At 37.7% G+C, this 24,259-nt stretch overlaps 1 protein-coding gene across 5 annotated transcripts; it reads right to left on the bottom strand.

The window, feature by feature from the left end:
* Window positions 1-4,613: 4,613 nt before the first annotated feature.
* ZBTB49 (zinc finger and BTB domain containing 49) lies at window positions 4,614-24,166 on the bottom strand. 5 transcript variants are annotated; one of them, XM_067298233.1, is made up of 8 exons: window positions 24,117-24,166; window positions 22,432-22,605; window positions 19,243-20,348; window positions 12,893-12,939; window positions 8,959-9,032; window positions 8,115-8,197; window positions 7,854-8,015; window positions 4,614-5,958 (listed from the first exon to the last, which is right to left on the bottom strand). In XM_067298233.1, the coding sequence occupies exons 2-8, from the start codon at window positions 22,581-22,583 to the stop codon at window positions 5,288-5,290; spliced, it is 2,295 nt and encodes a 764-aa protein (XP_067154334.1). In that variant the 5' UTR covers window positions 22,584-22,605; window positions 24,117-24,166; the 3' UTR covers window positions 4,614-5,287. The 5 variants fall into 5 exon arrangements, with proteins under 5 accessions (XP_067154334.1, XP_067154333.1, XP_013815542.1 ...); XM_067298232.1 differs by having other exon boundaries at window positions 24,091-24,125; XM_013960088.2 differs by lacking the exon at window positions 24,117-24,166 and adding an exon at window positions 23,584-24,002.
* Window positions 24,167-24,259: the final 93 nt, after the last annotated feature.

Genomic DNA, 24,259 nt, shown 5'->3' with positions numbered 1-24,259 from the left:
AGGAGTGGGTAAGTGGCATGAAGTGAGCAGCAAGAATTGAATGCAGCTGTCCACATATGAATGGAGTTACCCACAGTGGGGAAGACAATGAAAGGGAAGAAAAAAGTGGATTCCAGAAGCAAATGGCCTATGGGGCCAGTTCCACTTGCTTCACACTGATTTTGTCTTAAATTTGGCTTGCTCTTGTATATGTCACTTAGATGTTTTGGGAAGTCTTCATGTGTAGCAATTACTTCCCTATAAAATTATCAACAGGAGTTTAAGCCTGCTTGGACGTGGTGAAGAAGACATGGAAACAAAGCACGAGAGCGCTGTTCTAAAGCCCAGTCTCTGAATTGAAGAAACTGAGTCTTGCATCTCTAAAAAAGCTCTATTAATGCTAGGTTTAAAAGGGAATGCAGATGAAGTCTCAGATTATAAACACAGTATGCTTGGTCAATGGCAACAGATAATAAACAAATGATGACTCCTTCTTGGTGAAGTTCTCCTTCCTTCATACAATTTTTTACTTTCAGTTCTAACTAAACTGGATCATAAATTTTGAGATAAGCAGTAGAAGTCATTTGGGGTGGGGGAGTTATTTGAACCTACACTTAATTATATAATGTATAATGCACACATAGAAAGCATACACACAAATGACAGGCTAAATTTTATATGGGTTTGATGCACTTAAATTGTCCAAAGAACATCAAAACACCTTTCAAAGTCTAAACACTACTATTATTTACCTTTTTTATTTTGTGCAAATGTCAAATGACAGAACTCTGCACTGAACAAATCCAAACCAAGCCCTGGACAATTACCTGCATATTCTGGAAACAAAAGTGATTCAAGTTCACAAGATGAACTGAATGGCAGCTCTGAACTGCAGGATAGCTCTTCTAATAAATAACAATTAGCAGTCCTTCGATTATACCACATCATGTTGGTTAACATCCTCTGTCCAAAAAATGATTTTTTTTTAAATAGCATGCCATTTACATTGATTATAATAGCACTTCAGCAGTGCCTGCTACTAGCCAGTTGACTGATGCTTATTCATACCCCTCAGCATGCTGGCTATGGATATTTATGAGCAACAGATATGGTTGGGAGTCTCTTGTGAAATACTATTGGCTCAATAACTGTGCCGTGATATCCACCTGCTCTTCAAAGTCACGGGGTAGCTGCTGTTTTCCAACTGTGTCAGCTTTATTCTCCTCAGCATTAGGACTATCAGAACACATTTACTATTCCCACTCAAATATCCTCTTCATTATGGACCTACAGTTTGGAATAGGAAATTCTTAGGATATATAAAAAAACTCTTTCAAGGTACTCTTCTACAGAGGCCTTAATGAGAAAAGCACCAGACAATACTAATTTGGCATGGCATACTCTATTTGATTTTTGAAATGCAAAAACACAATGCATCTTATTGCAATCAGGCAGTGATATTTTCACTGAAAAGTGGCTGCAGGGACAGGGCTTCTTAATCCAAAACTTCTGACTCCATACATAAAAATTTCTCCTCTTCCATCTGAATCCATCTGTCTACTCACCTTCTTTGAATTTTATCTCTTGCTCAGCTTTCCCTTCAAGTCAACCAGAAATACCAGTTCTTAGTGCTCCTGCAATACCTCCTGCCTGCCACTGCACCTCTTGCTGCCAGGAGTCCCACCTGTGCAGATTCAGACTAGCTGCTTTCTCCTACCAGTATTTTCTCTGCTTATTTCTCAAATGATGCCACATTGCAACACGGTGGATTATCAAACTCCCCAAATTGCAAACAGGATTCACAATCTGGTAACAAGTTTGAGAACCTCCATGTTTTTGGCCTGTAACACTCTTAGAGAGTGAACCCTGCAGAGCAAGAGAAATTATGCTTTGTGCAACAGGACAGTCCTTTCAGAAAGCACGTGACATCTAGCAATCCAATCTACATGCTTACAACAGCGCTTAAGATGCTGTTTCCACTTTAAGAATCTAGAGATATTCAGCAACAAGACACTCCAGAACAAAGTGTACAGCCCCGCCACTGCACCTTAAAAGAGCACAGAGGTTGCAACAATGACTTTGTATCTATCCTTCTGTACTGTCCCCACCAAAATACAACAGGGAAAGCAAAATCACTGCAGAACTGGAGCCAACTAAAAGGTTGAGAGGATTCCAGATTTGTCCTTTCCAAACAACAAAACCCATGCGGGAAGGGAATCCCGCATGTGAGACAGAGTGAGTGAGAGCAAGCATGCACATGGTCTGAGATGGAATCGTAATAACAAGGATTGTTCAACAGCAAATTAAGTATTTCCAGAGAAGACCTGGAGTGTTAACTATCAAATAATGTAAAAGAAAATGAATGAGAAAAGAGCTAAATGTTCAAAATATACAAAATAGACCACTGCTTAATCCTAAGTGGGACTGTGTTCTGCTAACCAAGGTGTCATTGTTAAAATCAGGTATCACAAAAGCTTTTTTGTTTCAACTTCATTGTCTGGAAAAAGGTATGTGTTTTAGAGTTTCCCAGTACATGTGCACTCCCAGAAGAGAAAGGTAAGCAAAATTCCTTATTTTGTTTCCAATGTTTCTGAGTGTTTTTTAATAATGGTCTGTTAAGGTAGTGAAAAAAGTTTTTCGTAACTCAAAATGAAGATTGTTTTAAGGAGCGCAAACTCTGGCCAGTGATATTATCCTTCCTATTCATTACAGGTTGAAAGCATTTAAGAAAAGGGAGGCACAGAGAGCATCAAGGGAAGTGGAAGTCATACGTTGTAATGTATTGTGTTAACACAATAAGAAACTGAACAGTTAACTTTGTATTCCTGATAAAAAAGGGGTGAGCCATTTAAAAGTTTGGAAAATACTGTATTTCCCAGCCTCTGAGCTTCCACTGAATGTAAGCAGTGAAATATAAGTCATCCATGCCCCATATGAGGTGGCTAGCTCTTGTGCTAGCCAAACTAATTTTTCTACCATGAACTAGCCATTTATAATAGCTTTGAAGCTTTGTACTTTAGTGGTAGACAACTGTCTTTTCTAATACCAGGAAAACATGACATTATGTATTAATTACTAGACAATATTAGCTATTGTACACACATCCCCATTTTTTAAGCACAGGAATCATAGTGCTATCATATTACAGAATCACAGAATGGTTGAGGTTGGAAGGGACCTCTGGAGATTATCTAGTCCAATACCTCTGCTCAAGCAGGGTCACCTAGAGCATGTTGTATAGGGTCACGTCCAGGTGGGTTTTGAATATCTCCAGAGAAGGAGACTCCACAACCTCTCTGGGCAACCCGCTCCAGTGGTCTGTCACCCTCACAGTGAAGAAGTTTTTCCTCGTATTCAGATGGAAGCATCTGTGTTTCAGTTTGTGCCTGTTGCCTCGCGTCCTGTTGCTGGGCACCACTGCAAAGTGTCTGGTCCCATCCTCTTGACACCCTCCCTCTAGATATTTGTATATATTGGTGAGATCCCCTCTCAGTCTTCTCTTCTCTAGGCTAAACAGGCCCAGCTCTCTCAGTCTTTCCTCACAAGAGAGATGCTCCAGTCCCCTAATCATCTTTGTAGCCCTTCGCTGGACTTGCTCCAGTAGTGCCACATCCCTCTTGTACTGGGGAACCCAGAACTGGACGCAGTACTCCAGATGTGGCCTCACCAGGGCTGAGTAGAGGGGGAGGATCACCTCCCTCGACCTGCTGGCAACACTCTTCCTGATGCACCCCAGGAGACCATTGGCCTTCTTGGCCACAAGGGCACATTGCTGCCTCATGCTTAACTTGGTGTTCACCAGCACTCCCAGGTCCTTCTCCACAGAGCTAAAGGCATCATCGTATTGATGACACCAGATCTTGCTTGCTGTTAAAAGCACTGAAATCTACTTCTTAGCCTACAAACTGCTTCTTTTTACAACCAACATTTTCATACAAACAGCTGTTTGGGAGGTTTATGTGATTTTGTAGACCCAAATAAATATTGGACTATTTTCCACGCAAGTTCAATTCCAGTTTTGCAGTGTTATCAGATATTACTACAGATATCAGTACTCACAGCTGTCTTCCTAATGGTGAACACAGAGACTCCTTATAGCATATGTGAAATATGTACTTCAAACTCAGACTTTCCAGCCTATGGATGAACTTCAGAGAAAGGGCTGTTAGTACAGGGGCATTTTCATTTCAGAAACTACAGTATTTACAGAATATTTTGGCATAAAGCTTGAGAACACATTGTTAAAACTTTTTGATTGGTTGTAAAAAAATTTAGGCTGGCAAAACTCAAATGATTGTAGTAACTGGCCTGAAAGGCAGGAACAGATATATACTGAAAAGAATACTACCATTTCAAGGACCAAAGCAGAAAAAGGCCTGTAGCAAAGCTTCTTTCCAGGAACAGTCTATTCATAGCATTAATTAGTCAATGCTTTATACTAATACTCTGATATGCAAGACCATCTACTGGTGTATTGATTGCATTTATTTTACAATGCATCTCTTCTTGTGATGATATACCCCTTAGCACTTGTACAGAGATATCTGGAATAGATGGAATTATGTTATTGAAAAGCTTTCATAAAAAGATGAAACACATGGAGCAATTAAGACAGAATGTAAAACAAACTCCCTTTATTCAAATTAAGTTAGCCATTTCCTGATTTTGGTCTTCATTGTACAAATAATCTTCTGTGCAAAATAGTTTATAAAATACTAAAAAAAAGGGCTTTTATTGTAAAAAAAATAAAGTTTCTAGATATACAGTTACTTTGCACTATAACAAATATTGTCCAGTATTTAACATTTAATTTTAATATCACAATACTCAAGTCATGTAAACCAATGGTCCTACTGGGTAAGAAAGCCACTATTCAAACTCAGGTTCACTAATGATTTGTTCATTATTCTCCTCTTTTCATATCTACATCCTCACACAACTCTGATGACCCATACTTGAATTGCAGCCATACCATGAAATTAGACATTGTGCCATTCTTTCTTCCATTAGCAGATCAAAAATACACAGCTGAATGGAAGGTAACAAATCCTGGCAACACACCAGCTACACAGGGCAATCACAGAAGAACAAAGGTCCCCCAAACTGGATTTGAACCTTGCCGAGCAGCAGTGTAAAGGCAGCCTTGCACTGGGTTCTGGGCCTACGTATCTTGATTTCTACCAGTATGCAAACAAGCTGACTTAAAAACTAACTCAGATCTCTCTCTATAGCACTGTAATCACAGCACAGACTTATCTTTCACATGAAATGCCTCCTCAAAGAAGTTTTGATTCAGTAGCCTGAGTCCTCATTGTTCCAATTCACTTTCATTCTGCAAAGTCTTCATAGCTAAGCCCCAGAGGGTCATGCTGGAGAAGAACGGTCCTTCATTACTCTTATATGCAGCAGATGATGTCCGACTGCCTAGTGGATCATTACAATGACTGTCCAAGCTAACCATAGAGGAACGAATCATGGAAATACTATCAGATTGTAGGGGTTCTTCTGCAGAAGACACATCTACATCTGTGTAAGTGTAAGACGGTGGAGGAGTTTGCTGTGTCTGAGCTTTTGGGAGTTTTGCAGAATCCATATTCAGTTTCTGTTGGTTTGCTGAGTCATGGTGTTGAATCATTGATCGCAACTTACAGTAAGAATCTGCAGAATTATCAAATTCAGTTGAATTTCCACTTGGACGAATGGGAAATTTAACTGACACTGGTAACAAAGTAACAGACATTTCTTGGGCAAATGAGTCAGAACTCTGAGATTTGTCAAGATCAGAAGTTTCAATCCCTTGAGTAAATTCATCTAGTGTGTTTGGACCTTCATCAGTGGCTTTGCAATGCATTTTCTTGTGCCGCCGTAGAACAGCTGAGCGAGTGAAGCATTTGTTACAAGTTTCACAGGTATAGGGCTTTTCTCCTGTATGAGTCCTCACATGTCTACGCAGGTCACCAGAGCCTGCAAAACATTTCCCTACAAGATAGAAGTGATATATTTAGACCTTGTTCTTATTACAAGTGCATAAACAAGTTTTAATTTGAGAAAATATCAAGTGATAAGCAATGGTTTGTTCTAATTGTGATATTTTACTTATCTAAAACAGGTTCAGGCAAGTTCCTTCTATTTTTACAATTCAATTACTTGTTTCTTCTTCTTGACCTGATTTGATGTCTTGTGTTTCTCAACACTTTAGTTTTTGTCTCCAGAGACAGGAATATCCATTAGTATTTGAAAGTTGTGACTGCTTTCAGTTTGTGTCAGTCTTCTGTCAGTCTTGTGTCAAGTTTCCAAATAGATTCTCCCAATGAGAACTGCATCATCAAAACCAATGATTTGTTCATTACAGAGGAACTTTTCTCAAACAGCTGATGGACAGAGTTAGCTTCCTGGTTAACTGTGAGCTAACATAATGCAGCAGTCTAACTTTGATAGATTCTAGCCAGAGAACTAGTGCTAACACTGTAATTTGTCATTGCTGTAAATATTAAAATATAATAAAACATTCAACTGTTCGTCTATTCTCAGAGCCACACACTCATATAATCTCAATTTAATACCACATTGCAATGAAAAAAGTGACTGAAGTTGAACCAAGACAAAGTATAGGAGTGCAGCAGAACTCTGGACCAAGTCTAAGGACTATTTTATTTTGATCTACAGGCTACTGAGCAGCATAATTATCAGCATTATTCTTTTCATGCTATTGCCAAGATTATTCTTTGGAAAAGCCATTAAATGGGATAAGTAAAATTTCCAGAATAATATATGGGGAGTTTTTGCATAATGTGAATTAGTTCTTTTGGTCTCTTCATATAAGATTTTTGCTTTCTCAGTACAAGATGACCTGGCTAATAGGAAAAGTAATCAAAAGGCCATTACAAGACAGGAGGAAAATAAGCCTATTTTAATGGCAGCAAAGCAACTGTGTGTTTATTCTTTCATAGCCTGTGTGTCTGTATTTCCTCCCTCTGATACAAGATCTCCTGATAATTAAAATTTTTCTTGTTGCCTCAAGACATTTAAAAAAAGACATACTGCAGTTTGACATTGTCATATAATAACTATCTTCCTCCAAAGCTGATTCTTGAGAACTTGAATGAACTTATATTGAAATAGCACTTAAGAGCAGAAAAGTAAGTATTATGCAGGATGCTAAGTAACATCAGAGATAAAGATAGACAATGCAATTTCTGGGAACTATGGTCTACGTTCTGTAAGGATGAATCATTGATCAAAGAGCAATTTTGAGACAAACTGGAAGTATGATCTATCCAGCAGATTTTGAAAACCAGTATTCTTTGGTATGAAGTTTTGATTTTATTCCAGAAGTTGAAGCAAAGGAACAAAAGGTTACTATCAACTCTTTTGTTGAATGCAGTTACAGCCAAACAATATTTAATTCAAACAAAAAAAAAAAAAGGAAAGAAAGGAAGGAAGAAAAAAAAAAGATGATTTCTGTTGATAGCCAAGACATACTGAACTTAATTTTCCACCAGAAATGGCAATATTGAAAATAAATGATATTTTGAAGCAGCAATACAAATCAGTATTTCCATAGCAAAATTGTATGTATCAACATTGCATGTATACATTGCATGTTGATTCCTCTTATTTCTTTTGCATATTCTTCATTTGAAATTCACTTTTGAATTTATTTGCAATAGTTAAAACAGTTTAGTAAGCCAAATGATAAACTGTGAGGCATGCAAGACAGAAGGCTTTGTGAAAAGCTTTGTGAAAAACTTTGACAGCAAAGTATTCATTCCAATTTAAAATCATTGTGATTATTTGTTATTTGCTGGTACAGTATAGCCTACTTACCATTTAAAAAACAAACACACATCAAAAATATGCACAGCAAATCTTACCACATGCTGAACAGCTGTATGGTCTCTCTCCTGTATGCCTAATTCTGTGCTTCACTAATTTTCGTTGCATGTTAAATGACTTTCCACACTCATCACAGGTGAATACTTTATCTGCTGTATGGGTCTTTTTGTGCTCCTTTAAATTACTGAAGTTACTAAATCCTAGAAAAATGTCAAACATTGAGATTAACATGACTCCTTACATTTCAATCAAAAAACAAAAAAAACACCTTAGAGGCAGAAACTTTGGCTTTTACATACCTCTGCCACAGATATCACACAGATGAGGTTTTTCTCCAGAATGAATAATAATATGACGCTGAACATCACCAGAAGCAGCAAATCTGTAACAGAATATGGAAACCAAATTACTGTCTTTATAAGCCCTTTATTTTCCTAAACTGAATATCACATGGAAATCAACTATAATAAATGCCTGATGATCTCAGCAAAGATTAAAATCTAAAATACAGACACCCAAATGGATACATTTAAGAAAAATATTCTGAAGTTGGCAATGTCCATTTAAATTGATACTACACAAGCAAAAATTGTTCACCATTAATGTTACTACTTTATTCTTCATTTCACTCAGTTTAAATAGTAATGTCACTCCTAAATTAATTATTTTGCCGCCTGTTAGCAGAAGGCAGCAATATTTAACACTTCGCTTAATTCTGTCAAGCTTTTCCTTACTGCATAATTTTCAGAAAATTTAACAAAAATTTAAATTACATGACAAATAATGGGAAAAAAAGCTGTTACAGAAAGGTACAGAAATACATAATTTATTGCGAATCAAACTGCCCACATACGAACAATAGTACGTCCTTAACTAAAGATACCAATATACAAAAAACTAAGACCACAGACTATATGAATGTGCTGACATGTTTCTCTTATTGAGACTTGCAACAATACATTTGCATGCTTTTATGTATTTTAAACCCATCATTACACATGTAACCCTATCAGCTTTTATCCAAAAAAAACATCAGCAGCCTTAACTCTTGACCATTAGTTTATCATGAAGATAAAAGAAAACCTGAACATAATATTTAAATTTTATTAGGTTAATTTTACCAGGATCAACAGTTATACTTACCTTTTCCCGCAGATTTCACAAATGTACGGCTTTTCACCAGAATGTCGACGTAAGTGTGTCTGCAGATTACCTGCCTGAAGGGACAATAATTTAAACATTTAAATTCAACCAGCCTGTTGTGGTATAGAGATAAAAAGAACAAGGGGAGCTACCAGACTGGCTTTTTATTCCTAGGTTTAAAGCAGTGAAGACTACAAAGCATGTAGATACTGAAGCATTCACAACTAGTGAGAAAGACTACTATGTAGATTCCTAATTGTGAAGTTATACATTGACAATAAAAACAGAAAAAAAACAAAGAAAGAAAGAAGCCTAGAACCAAACAATGAGGAAAACGAAAGACCTACATTTGAAAACAGATGCAATTAAAACTGAAAAAAATGGACATTATCTAGATTGCATTCAAAAAGAAAGCTTACTAGTAATTTCATTTATCTTAGTCTCCTTTTCCCTGTCCTACAAATAAAACAGTGTTACATCAGGATGTCTGAATTCACCTATCAGGGGGTTAAAAAGAACCAAAAAAAGGTAAACATTTTTTCTGTCCATACAGAACTCAGAACTAAGTGTTTCAAAGCTGTAACTATTTACTCACATCAAAAGAAAACGGCACAGGAAGTACAGAAGCGAACAAATGAACTTACTGGCAGCTACTTTTCCTTACACATCTCCCCTCTCCCAGTCTTGTAAAGATCATGCTAGTCTAGCAGGGAAAGCAGCTAATGACAACTATACAAATACATCTTGCTAATGCCAACATTTTCTTTAAACCACTAGTTTTTCTGAGTAACTAATCCACTACGACTCCAGTTCTCAAAGCACAAGATACAGCTAATCTGGACTGAAGAGCTGCAAATGTTCCCGAAAAATAGTGTATACTTCTGGAGTCGGTTTTTAACCCTTTGGTGCTCCTTGCTGGGTAGCTGCCTAGTCTAAGCACAGCTCAAATGGAACATTAAGTCCTTTCTATGATGAGAGAAAACTGGGGCTTCAAAGATGATCATGACCTCCCTAATCACAGTAAGGCAACAAAAATGTATCCGTCAGGAACTTCTTCTGACTGCCTCACATATAAATTACACTTAATGATCACTCATTGTAATCATAGTTTATGAAATACCGAAGCTAAAGCATTGCAGACACACACACACACAGAAGACAGTATTGAACGAGTCACCATCTGCACCCGGAAGAGCTTTCCGTAACCAACGTGCAGAACCTTTGCAGGCAGAAATTAGCCTGAACCATTGTGCTCTCGGGCCAGAGTTCGTAATGCTGAAATCCACTTAGCGAGGGGCATCGGCACAGGGCTCAGAGGAATGCACAGAACCTACAGCCCTATTTTGAGAAGGAGATGGACTAAACTAACTTCTCCATGGAGTAATTTGTGCTTTGCAAAGGCAGGGGATTTTTAGGCAGAGGATTTTTAGGCAGACGTCCATCTGAGACAGACATACAAACCCCAGAACCTTTACCTCCACCCGTGCCAGAAAACAAACCATATCATCTGCATTTGAAAGCTATTTTGGATTAAGACAGGGTGTAAATTTGAAGTGCAACAGTTATTCTGAAGTAGCTCCTGCCCAGGCATTTTTAGTCTATAATAAAAGCATTTTACACAGAGTAGAGAGTAGATCCACTTTCTGACTACAAATGTACACAACTTCCCCCTCATGAGGCCACAAGCTTGTTATTAGCTGTTCAGAGAAAGAAAAAAAAAAAGATAGAAATATCAGCAACCTGTATTCTCACTATGCTTGTAAGGTGTTAATGCAAACTTGGTTAAGGCATAACATGCTGTCTAAATGAAAAAGTAGAAGAGGATTTTTGCTGGCATTTCAGTGAAAAGAAAAACAAATATGCGCAGAAGAATCCTCTTACTGAACTTGGTTGCATAACGCTTCCCATAAATTTAGAGACTAGAGCGAGACCTGCTAGACCAATTCTATTACAATTTGCACCTGGCACGTTTTAAAGAGAAGAAACTAATGTGTATCATCCCCAAAAAGGAGCTCTACAGAGGAAGGTAGTCAGGAGGTGAGGCTTGATATACTGGCACTAGCAAGGGAAGTATCACATAGCAACTATGCATCCTAGGCGTAAGGCAAGGTGAAGCTTGGATGTACAAAAGGCCCCTTTTTCTCCAAAAATCAAAGACATTTATGGTTATTTGTTCCAGACTACGAGCTCCTGTTTTAATTTTCCCTGCTTTCTTCATTTTCTGTTTCACATTGCATCACACGGAACATCAGTTAAACTCAACAGCAGCTGACCTACTCGGCACAGCAGCAGGATTGTCTCAAAAACACACGACACGAAAGCTTAAATAAGACAAGTGTTACTATTTCTGTGTTTGCAGACTGAGAAGATAAACATGGAACATGATCAGAAATGGTCTTTTAAGCAGAAAGTACTTTCTAGTAGGAGGAGCCTTACTTTATCTGCATAATAAAGAGAGAAAGCATCTCAGAGGTACGCAAGTTCCCTTTTACAACCAGAGAAAAATTGTAACATGCAAGCTGAACATTATGGCTCGTATTTTGCAAGTGTCAGTACTGTCCATTGCTATTTATCTACCTATACCTTCAGACAACTGAGGGAAGGGAAGCTGTTTAAGGATGTTTAAAAGGCATGAATTTTTTTTCTTCTTCTTTTTTTTTTTTTTAAACTAAAGAGAAGCAATGCATGTTTTAGGAAGAATCTGTCATAGATGCTATGTGCAGCTCTTTTATTCCCTCTCCCCCACAGGAATAATCAAATCTTCAAAATACCATGCCATTTGCCAAAAGTACTTCTAATGCAATTCAGTTGTGGGAAATATCTAGTTATTAAAAAGAGAGAAGTGGAAGTTCAGTCATCAAAATGAATGAAAATGCTATATGAAATGGCTAAGAAGCAGACCCAGCTTTGTTCAAAACAGCTTGATAAGCATGATGCAACAGCATTGCTCACTGCCTGTAGTGTTATATCCACACTCCGTGACAGAGTGGAGCGTGCAACTGCACCAGATCCATGGGTCAAAAAAGTCCCACTGGTGGCCTGCAAAACTGGGGAAAAAGCAAGCATGGGCACTGGTGTGGGTTTGGACAAAGACCCCATGAACCTATTCCGTAAGCCAAGACCAATAAAAAAGACCAAAGTTATTCAACTACAATTATTAAACAAACTTAGTATTAAAATATGCACCTGCCTACTGTCTTGCCATACTTAGGTGCAAATATTCCAACCAAAAAAATTGAAACAAAAGTAGAAATTTTGGAAACATAAGTGAGATAATTAGGCACCAAATTTGTAGAACTATCCGTGAATTGTTGTATCTTGAACACTAAGTAAGCATTGGAAGATAAATAAGACAGCTAAGGCTTAGGGCCTGCATATGAAAAGGGAATTTCAAGAGCTTTTTTTTTTTTTTTTTTAAGATAGATTCTGCTGAAAATTTCTTCTACAAATGAAAATTTTTAGCTGACTTTCAAAAAATATGCTTCATTTTTGCTATTTAGGAAGATAAACTGTATTATGAATACATCAAATTATATAAAATTCTAACCTGTATTTGTTTCAGACATTTATGTAAAAATGCTATTCACAACATACCCCTAAGCATAAGGCAAAAGCACAGTCTGAGAAGGCACGCTCTCTATATTTTAAAGACAGTTGTGACTCTATATAGCTAAATATTCACTGGAAGAAAAAAATACATAACAGACATCTGAGGGTGGACAGAATCAAAGGTACAAAACATGTCAAAGAAATCTAAAACATTAAATTTGATATTTTCAAGTGATACATTTAAATATTTTATCTGTAAAGTCAGGTCTGTCTGAGCAAAAACATCTAATCTATAGACCTGAAACCATCCAAATTTATTTTTAGAATCAATACATAGATGCATTTCATTTTCAAGTGTAAGTACCATAAAATAAAATATTCCCACCTGTGAGAAGTGTTTCCCACAAATGTTACATTCAAAAGGTTTCTCACCTAAAAGGAGAAGAAACAGAACATAGAACTTCTAATAGTTGCAAAAGAATACAAATGTTTCAATTTGGTATGCTTCCTTTTAAAACATATTATGTAAAAGTAAAGATATCCTCAAAAGGACACTTACCCATGTATTTAAGGGGATTTAAGAGGGAAGTTCTGCATTTAGCATTAAACTTTTAAGGCAGAGTTGCTTAGAAACAGAATTTATGTTTCAAGAAAGTCAGTGGAAGAGTTCCAATATGAATGGGAATGTTCTGTAATTTTTTAGAATATTTTTTTCCAAAGGGAAGAAGCATACCTCCAGGAAGAATAGAGTAGATGACAGGGCTATACTGCAGTAACAACAAAAACTATGGGAAGTGCATCGTTTTTTCCCCTTGTATACACAAAAGCCCTCTCTCAAAAACAATCTGGAATGCAGTCAAGCTGATTTGAAAGGATTCTGTATCCCTGCTCATTGTGTACCATACATCTCCAATCAGCATGTAACTATTCACTTCCAACAAATACATGCTTGCTTTAAAATTCTCAGTTATCCTATATAACAGTACTTGATAATTAACCCAAGTATTTTGCTCCAAGAACTCTGAATTTGTATAAAGCTGCTATTCTTGAATCTCCAAAAACATTTGCTTCTTTGAGAAGCTTTACAAAAAAGCTAGTGGCAATCCACTTCAGTTTTTGAAAATTACTTTACTCTCAGTCTAGAATTTGACTGCACAGTACTTCAATTCTCTGTCAGTTTGAAATAAATACTTTTTTGAATCACTTTTTCCTTCCAGAGTATTTCATAAAGATCATTTCTTCACTACATTCTTCTTGGTTTCCTGATTTTTACACTGTTGATAAAATCTCTGTGCATCTGCTAGAATATTCCAAAAATGCTCAATTACTACTGAATTCAGTGACAATCAGATTTCTACAGATATTCTCATGAGTCTGTCTATATTTTAAAAGCACATACATACTTAATCTGGCCCAAAGGCACAGAGAAGCTAAAGAACTAGTGTAAGGCACTGCAATTTAAACGCAGTTATTTCTAGGAGGAAAAGAAATCTTGGACTGTGTTTCAGGTTGGTGATAATTTAAAACCTGTCTAAAGAGTTTTATTTACTTCTTTTTTAAAATCATTTTCCTGATTTTATAGAACCTCTCTTGGCCATTTCTAGCTTTATTTTCCAGCAAGTATCATCTCTAAATCAGTACTCCTCCTCTATCCTTGTGTTAAGAGCACCATTTACAATAGCCAAGTGTTTAAGTTCCATATTCCATTCCTACTGCCAAATACAGACAATATTGTTTAAGCACATTTCAGGATCACGGACTCTTAGATTTTCTCTAATTTCTAATCTCTTTCTAATTTCTTGGGTAATTCTCTTAGATTTTGAACCCCAGAGTAAACATTAACAGTTATACGGCTTCACTGACAGATAGCAATCCCCCAGCTATTCTAGCAGCTTAAGCCTAAATCTACTTTTTCTACTCATTAAAGAATGGAAATCCTACAGCTGTTTCAATAAAGCTTTTATTTGATTAAAAATAAAAATTAAGAAAACAATAACTCAACTACAAAGAATACACAGGCTTGGTTTCATTATGGCTTTAAAGGCACAAAACACTAAATTTTGGTACTGACAGCACAACCATAAAGGGAACAAACAGGGAGCCATGTCTTTTGGCAACTGGGAAGGCTTTTGACAACCATAAAAGCATTGGGGTAATTTGGAATGGAGGATGAAAATCATTATTGGCAATTGCTGCAAAAATGATCTGCACCAAAAAGTTACTGTTGACAAAGACTATCATCTGAACAAAATCCACCCTGACATAACTGCCGGGGGAGAGAAAGAGGGAATTGGATGCTCTAATTTCTCAAAACTATTATCACAGGCTACATGCAGTCTCATTATAACAGTACTGGCATACATTGTCTTTATTTAAGACAGCTGGATTTTTTTTCACTTGACAAAGATAAAATTAAGTTTTGTTTGTAAAAGAAACATCAAAATAATTCCAGGAGAACAAATCTGTATCTGTATAAAATTCCAAACCACCTGGCACATCAAGTATCCTGTTCCAGGAATGAATTTTAGCAGAAACACCAAATTATTCAAGGGTTCTAGCTTCCTTCATGTACAGCGAGGCAGCCAGTAGGCCAAGGAGATGATTCTTCTCTGTTCATCACTTGCAAGACCATGTCTGGAGTACTGTGTCCAGTTCTGGCCTCCCCAGTACAGGAGAGAGATTGACATACTGGAGCAAGACCAGCGGAGGGCCACCAGGATGGTTAGTGGTCTGGAGCACATATGATGTATGAAAAGAGGCTGAGAAAAAATTGTTTTTTTTGACCCATGAGAAGGCTAAGGGGAAATCTTACTGCTGTCTAAAACTATCTAATGAGAAAACAGATGGAACCAGATTCTTCTTGAAGGTGCACAGTGATAGGACAAGAGGCAACAGACAAGTTGGAACATAGGAAATTCCGAGTAGATATAGGGAAAAATTTTTCATCACTAGTATGGTCAAACACTGGAACAGGTTGCCCGGAGAGGCTGTGGATACTCTGTCATTGGAGATATTCAGAACTTGACTGGACAGGGTCATAAGTGACATGATCTAACTGGACCTGCTTTGAGCAGAGAGTTGGACAAGATAACCTCCAGGGGTCACTTCCAACCTAAATTACTCTATGACTCTAAGACTGATGTTAAATTTCTAACCAAAACCCTATCTGAGACCAACAGTCTCACAAATCTTCTCAAACACCACTGGTGGATCAACAGCAATTGAGAAATTGGGGGGGGGGGGGGAAGTAACTGAACTACATTGAAGAGCATGCTTAAACAAACATCGGGGGAACTTTACTTCTGAACCCTTGCTCTGCCTTACGTCTTCTAACTTCTGTTGCACCCTTCTTGTTCAGTACAGTCTGCAAGAAGAAATGAAGAGAGATGAAGGTGCATGGTAATGGGGTCAAAGCTAATGTATTTAACCTGAGGTGCTCTAGTTTCAGTGGAGAAAGGCCTGAAGGTAGTAGTGGTGTTCCTGGGGAGATCAGGAGAGGGACCCAGCGAGGCATGGAATACTTGCAACTTGCTCAAGCAAAGCTCACAGTGAAAAGGTTGAGGATCCCTGGTATATTACATCACAGTGTAGCTTAGCTCCTGGCTTTTTCCATCCTATCAACAGTGTTCTTTCCACTTCTTCTTTACTAAGTGTTCACTGAAAATAATTTTTTTAAAAGGGTATGTTATTGGGGAGGACACTGACTAGATGTTACTGGGGAAGAGCGACATATTTGCTTCCCTTTTTTCACACAGATTCTGCCACAGTAGTTGATCTAATGAAAACAAATTCTAACTTCCAGTCAAGCCTGAAATCAATCTTACAATCCATCAAATAAGTTCTATTTAGAGATTCTTTTAAATACCCACTAGAAACTTAATTAAACCAGCTAACCCATCCAGCATGTCTGTGCTTCACACAGGCAACTTAATCAATCCAACTATGTTAACTTGTGAATTCTTTAGTAATCCTAGTGTTCAGGGACAGAAAATTTCATGTGTTTTCCTTGCAACCAGGCTGTCACGCTATGAAGGTTTGATTTGCTCGTCACAGGCAACCTAGGCACTTATGTTGAAAGGGTGGTCATTTATGGGCTAAAAACTGGCTTCCTGATGTGAAAAGTCCTTTTGAGTACCTGACTTCCTTCATCTGTTCACCAAACCCAGACTTGGAGGACTTTCCATATGCACTGTAACACTTGTATGCTTGCTTACTCTTTTACTCAGTTGTAGAAAATGAATGTTTTTAAAGAAAAGTGATTAGATAGTAATTTGTGATATTTAACGATGCTTTCTGAAGTGATGGTTGGGATGATGGAAATGGTTCTGATGATATACTAAATTATTACTTAACTAGCAGTATACCTAATACTGATGATACAGATGTGCCCTGTATCTTCAGCTACAGATCCTTCCTTCATTAACACTCTACTCACTATCCAGCTCACTTTGATTTTTCAAGTATTTTTGCACCAGTTAGATACTTAAAAACAAATAAACAAGATCCAAAAATAACAGGCAAGCAAACAAGTATGTCCAGTCATATTTTTGCCTCAATTTTCCCTTTTTTCTTTGACGTGCTCCTTATTTGTTAAACCTATGTTCTTAAACTTTGTCAGTTCAGCACATGTGGCATTCAATGTGGAATTTTTTTGAAAACTACTGGAAGAACATAGCTTATCAAAACAGACATGGATTTCCTGGATCCAATCTAAACTCAAATTAGTAGGGAGAAATACAGCAACAACAACAAAAAATCCAATTCTAAGATCAGTTTTCTTACACTGCGTATACATAAGCTAATTATCTGTTCATATCAGGCAGTGCTAAGGAACATAAAACATCTACTAGAGCTCAACTGGAGTGAAACCATGTGTAAATACACACACCTCAAATAAGAATAGAGAAATTAATTGTAACAAACCTAAATAACCATGCAAAGTTATTGCAACCCTTTTCCTCTTTTTCCATTTCCTACACTGGTAAGTGTTTGCTGGTCACGCTGCGTCTAAAAAAATAAAAACCGTAAAACCCTTCCATCGGGGCCATAGTCTGTTTTCTCTATAATGTTTATTACCCAGGCCTCTCCTCTCACCCTTGCTAAGTTATATTATATTACATGAGGTTCAAAGTTTAGCTTACCTCTTCTAAAATTATTTTAAATGGTTTATCGGACTCCGAAACATACAATAATTAAGTCTATTATCCAGGCAACATACTTGTAAAAAAGCAAGTAGTTTAATGGGCACCAAAACTCAGGAAATACAGATTCCTTCCAATAATAAAGATGTCTAAAGAAGTGCAAATTCTAACAAGTTACTCATAGCTGGGGTACTGATAAGGTCCCCCTCTCATGTAGGTTCTCTAGCACAGAGTCATGTTTTACTGATTTCAGTCTCTCCCTCAGTTGGGGCTCCTCTAGATGCTCTGACCGCCTATTCTCCTGAAACTTGTAAGAAATTAAAATATACCTGTTGATGTTGGTTAAAATCAGGTAACAGACACAAAAAAATATTAGAGGGAGGAGGGGGTGGAGGAAAGAGATATATATGCACAAAAAGTGCAAACATATATGCCTCTCCTGCATAGAAGGCCAAACTAAAAAAAAGTATTAGTAATGCAAACATACAGATGCACTCAAAGATACTGAGTGAAAACTTCTGGAAACTAATGCAAAATGTTCATATTTTCAGGGTTTTTTTTCTCCCCACAAGTAGTATAGAAAAATAAATTCTTAACACTAAGGATCAATTAAGATCAATTAAGATACTTTCAAAATACTGACACATGTATGCTCATATGCAAAATGATGTTTACTTAAAAATATCAAGAGTTATACATTTGTATATTCACACAAAAGGGAAAGAAAAAGGCAAACTATTCAACCAGTTATTCATGAATTATGCCATCTCAAGGACTTGAAATCAATTGTGTTACTTGAATAGCTAAGATACCTTTTAAAATGCCTTTAGTAAAAGTCATACCTAAAGCTGTAGAACTATAATAAAACATGCTGGTTAAACTGATCAAACAAATTAGTTAACTCAGAGTTAGATTAGGTTTTATTTTTTCACTAGAATAGAAAGATATTTAACAATATTTGCTGTTTTTAGAAATAAATCTATGTTAGGTTTAAAAACAAAATTGCCTGTAAGTTTTTAAAACAAAATAATTTCAAAATCCCCATCCTCTGTATAGCGTACTTGTCTGCAAGAGCACTACTTTCTAGGAAAAAAAAAAAACATGAAAGCTGTTCGCACTAGGAAAAAAAAGTGTAAATTAATTATACAGTAAATTTCTACTGTTTAAAAAGAGACCATGAGCCATACCTAACCACTTCTATCCTACAGTGAGCTCAGTTCTCTCTGATGATATATTCATCTCAAAGATTTGTAGTGTCTTTTTCTGGCCATTTACTCTTCTCATGGTTATACATCTTGGAGTCCTGGACAAACTGGCTAGCACTGCCTCTTCTAAATGCAAGATAAAAATACTAAATTTTCATTGAAATATCACATAACATTCTTTGAAAAAGAACTCTGAAAAAAAGGGAAAATCTTTCATACAGCTAAAGCTGTAAGCTAAACTGCACTCAATCTTACAGTCTTTTTTCCTATATGGTTATTCATAAAGAAACATTTTTGCAAGCTGATCTGTAATCAGCAGTTCTCAATCAAGAGGCACCCAAGATATTCTCTTTAATTCAAATATTTGGCCTGCAGACAAATAACTGTACCTGTATGAGACCGTTTATGGAGCTCCAAATTGCTTGGATGTTTGAAAGCCTTCCCACATAATTCACAAGCATATTGCCTCTGCGACTGAAGAGTCTGTGACTGCCCTTCTTGTTCCAAAGGGCCCTGAGATCTTTCCATTTCAACAGTTTGTTCAAAATTCTCAGAATTACCTAGATCTTCAGTTTCTTTTTCTTCAGTAACTCTGACATTTGTCATCTCCATGGTATTTTCATTTACAGATTCAATTACTCTTGTTATTCTACTGTCATCTCTTTCAGGCTCAGGTGGCTGCTCTGCAGACTTCTGAGACCTTAGAAAATTTAACTTTTTGAGATGTATTGCTTTTTTCAGCCGCATCTGCTTGGTGGGCTGTAAAAGCGTGCTGTCTGAACCTTGGTCTGGAGCACCTTCATTCAAGGACTGAACCAGAAAGTTTGATGGTAAATGATCAGAGGTTTCCAGAATACATTCAGAGTGATTGACCGTACAAGAATTATTCTCTGCTGTGTTTATTTCTGTAGATGTGTTGTAAGAAAAGGATTGTTCTGTTATTCTCTCATGATTAGAGCAAGCATTTTGCTTGTAGAACTGTTTACTATAAAAGTTGCGTAGTTTATAATAGTAATTTGGCTGTTTAAAAGGAAGCTCTGTGCAGCTGCCATCTAAGGAGTTATGTGGCTGTTTCTGTACATCACCTGAGGATGCGTGAAGATTAACAGATTGTGATCCATGAGAATGGTGGTCAATCAAGGCTTTATTAGCTTGCGTGTCAGGTGAGCATTCATGCAATAGGTTTGTTCCATAACTGTCATTGGCACAGCTGGAATCTGTAGTCAAAGTATTTTGCAGAGAGAATACACTATTACAAGGCATGCTGGCTGGCTGTTCAATGGCTGTAGAAGATTTTAGAAAGGTGTGGCAAATGTTCAGCACATTTTGCACTTGAAGACACTGCGCGATATCCAACATAGCTTGTACATTGTCCTGGCTAAGATCCAGGTGAGAAGTGTACATGAAGTCCAAGATTTGGCCTATCCCACCTACATTTTTAATGTCCAAGTGAAAGACATCATTCTTCTGGCCTGAAGAATTCTGAAAAAGGGTCCTGATGAAATAAGGCAGAGTTCTTTACAATAGTCAAGTACATACACTAATAATTCACATAGACTTATATTAGAAAAAAACATACACAGACTGCCCAGTACGAACCAACAACATACACTGTATGGTCTTCTCTAAATTGCTGTTGCAGCAGAACTCAAAACTGCTCAAATATTTGCCCTATACTAACAGCCCTATACTATTACACTGGCCCAAAGTAAAAATCTTTTCTAAAACTCTAATTGCCTGTTTTTTACTGTTGTGAAATCATATCCTAGACTTGTGGTTTCCCATCCAAAGTTTTTTAAGTATTGCATGCAACAGTATATTTACAGACCATTTGCAAAAGTTGATCGACTTGGAATGGTGTTTCCACCTCCATCATGGCAAACAAATGAGAACATGAGAAATTTCCTAGTAAGGAGAAAGACAGACCTCAAAGTCAGCAAAATTAAAGTGTTCCCCTCTGGCAACTGAGCTTTTCCATCAAGCATTACCAGTAAACCTTATTAAAGATTGTCCATTAGCTCTGCCTCTGCAAGTAGGCAAGAGGATGATAATAGTGAACTAGAGGATGGCAATATTTTCATCCTTTTCTGGCATATTCAAAAAAGTATTATTCTACTAGTACTGAATAAGAACCAGTAAAAGTCCAACCAATCTCCGCAGAATCAAGTCCTTAAAGTATCTGAATTCAGAAAACTTATTATTTGACATAAAGTATTCCTAGTGTCAGAGGTGTACTTCTTCATATGCATAACTAGTCCTAGACTGAGTGGCTTGGTACCCTGCCTCAGTCAGAAACTCTTTCATCAAAACCCCCAGTCTCTAACCTGGTATTCCCACAAAAAGGATATATAAATGGGGTCAGGTCACTCCTATGTGGCAATTTTCCTACACAAAAAAATGCCCTCAACTTGATTATTACTCTTCTTGGGTAATTCTCCAATTAGGTTTTCTTTAATGGTGAACAGAACTGCAATGAGCTCTGAATCTTAAGCAAATGGGAGTCTAGGCTTAAGCTTTAAAAATATAGGGTTTCAGAGGTATCCCTGTACTTAACTTGTATCATCCTCATCCTTACATGCCACTCTGAAGCCAGTGCACATATTCAAATTCTTCCATAAATTCAGCCCATACTATCTATATTAAAACCAGAACTACAGTAAGCATACCTGGGTTGAGAGTCTAAATGAATTAGTCACCTATGTCCCACAGAATTTTAATACTAGTTGAGTGCCTAATTCTCTTCCACTATTTTGAAAATTCAGCTCAAGGTCTTTAAGCATAAATCCACTTCATCATCAGGATTACAACACTATAAGAGAAAAAAATAAAATCAACCTGTTTCCTTTTTTCCTTGGTAGTAATACAAAAATCTTTCTTCCATTAGAACTGGCAGTCAAGCTTTAGAGATGCTTCAAGAAGCAAGGTCTAAAAAACTTCAATATCTACCAGTTTACTCCCAACTAAGGTAAACACTAAATTAGGTAACCCAACATCCCAAAATAGTTGGGCGTAGACTGTGGGGCCATAGCACAGGGAAAGAAATCAGTGACACTGCTTCCTGAGCCAGCTGTATACTTTAAAACACAGGCACAGTCTCTGTGAGAATTAGTTCTAAATAGAGATTCAATATTTATACCTATATTCAAATTTTATTTTTGGACACTATCAAACAGAAGTGGATAATGTGAATTGTTTCATCCATTATATCCCTCATGTGGCTCTGTTCACGCAGGACTATGCTCCTTTTAAACTGTTATCTTTTTATACTGAAATACTGGCTGCAGGTCCACACCAGAATCCGTTATACAAGGCACTGTAAACAAGTAATGAAAAAGACAATTCCAAAGCCTAACAGTTGAGCAGTTAACTAGACATGTCCAGAAAATAAATTAGGATGACCTCAGTTTTAAATTAGTCAAAATAAAAGATACAGATTTATCTCTGGCCAAGCAATTTATTTTTTCCGTTTAAACTCTAATAGTTATTGTAGTCTGTAAATAGCAGAAAAATAACTTTCTTGGAGATAAACTCAACTGATAGCATTCGGTTCATTAGTAGAAAACTTTTCTACTACATACCTGAAATATTGACTGAAAGCAGCTAACACATTTTTGTGTGCTTTAAAGCAGACACCTTTTACCACCAACATGCAGTCACAGAGAAGACCCTGAATACGTTGTTCATGTAGCTGCTGGAGAAGATGACAGCTATGGCTAGCAACAGTGTCCATGCTAGATAATCACGTAAATTACCTACAATGAAATAAAATGCTCAGATGAATTTTTAATATTTATTTGCAAAATAAATTTAGAATATGAAGAACATTTTTACAATTTCCTTTTGCTCCTGAAGGAAACAGACTTCAGTTTAGAGCTGCAACATGAGCTGTAATGACATTTATCTGTTTTAAAGATGAATCACAGTACTGCTCACCACTGGAAACAAAGCAGGAAGTAAAGTAATATAGGAAATATTGTTTTTAATGAAATTTTGCCTATTACAGTGAGCTTCTGCAAAAAATACTTGTTAATAGTGCTGCCAATAAACTGAACTCTGTAACCACAAAAAAGCAATTTAGACAACACTGACAAGATTTAGATTCTCAGGCAAAAACATACCAGACCTACAAGATCAACAGTACAGAAACATTTGCAGAGAAAAACCTCAGCTTCTTCATCTAAACAAAAATGGGAAAACTATTATTTATATCAAACTCATTGCTTTTGCAGCTACGCAGATTTCCCACATGGATCTTATTCATTAGAAAGATTAGTATGGTAATTTTTGATTTAATAAGACATAATTTTTTTTTTTAAAAGCCACTTTTCGAACAGGTTAAAAAGGAAACAATTAACACCTTATTCCAACAAAACACATATTTACATTCTACACTTCCATATTTTAAAGAAAGTAGAAGACAACTCTCCTTTCCTCTCCTCCATGCTTGTAAATGTGAAAGGAAGACTCCCAACTGTTTGAACAATTAGCAGTTATATTTTTTAGCTAATCAGTGAAGCAGGAAAACCACCTTGGGCTAAACATGGGAAGAAAGTGGTTATCCCATTCTCAGTTCTGACAAACACTAAAGGCTCCAGATTTTAAATCAGTCTGCACAACTGCAATTCACTTTCTTCTATTCTATTGGGACACACTATTACACTGTACTTTTTTCCTATTGTATGTTTATTTCTGTTGTACCTTTTACCAGGTTTAAAATAAGTAAGTCACACCTGTTTGCTGGAAAATTCCTTTATTCGTGCAAGTTTCTCATTACAAAGGATCCCACAAGTACTTTAATAGCCTGTGAGTTCAGACTTTCTTTTCCCAGCAATCAGGTGCTTTTCTCCCCCAGGGAAAAGGCATTCTCCTTGAGCCATTCCCAGGCACGAGCAACCCCAGCAGAGCCGCTAGTTACGCTTAAACTGCCCCCTCGAGCTGCCCTCGCTCCTGCCTGGGTAAAGCTCGGACTCAGGCGCGCTGCGCCCAGCAGCGGAACCGAGGGCGGCTTTGTCTCGGCGCCGGGCGGTAAGCGGGGCGCGGGGGAAGGGGCTCAGCCCAGAGAGCAGCCGGCCAGGCGGCGCCGCGGGGGGCCACGAGACCCCGCAGAGCCGGTAACGGGCTCCTAGCGCCGCCGCGCCGGGGGCCGAGCGCGGCCGCCACGGCGGGACAGCGGCCGCAGGGCCCCGCGGGCGCTGCCCCCGCCCGAGGGGAAGGAGCCGGCTCGGCCCGGCGCTTACCGGCTCCGGCCCGGCTCGGCGCTTACCGGCTCCGGCCGCCTCCCTACTCCATCCCCACCCGGCGCCGGCGCCAGCCCCGCCGTCCCCTCTGCGCGGCGCTTCCGCTGCTTCTCCTTCCGCTTCCGGGGGCGGGGGGCGGCGCAGGCGCGGAGCGGAGCGGGCGGCGCCG

Source organism: Apteryx mantelli, chromosome 5 (genome assembly GCF_036417845.1).
Source record: "Apteryx mantelli isolate bAptMan1 chromosome 5, bAptMan1.hap1, whole genome shotgun sequence".
Lineage (NCBI taxonomy): Eukaryota > Metazoa > Chordata > Aves > Apterygiformes > Apterygidae > Apteryx > Apteryx mantelli.
The sequence above is the reverse complement of the archived record's forward strand: the minus strand, read 5'-3'. Positions and strand labels throughout refer to the sequence as shown.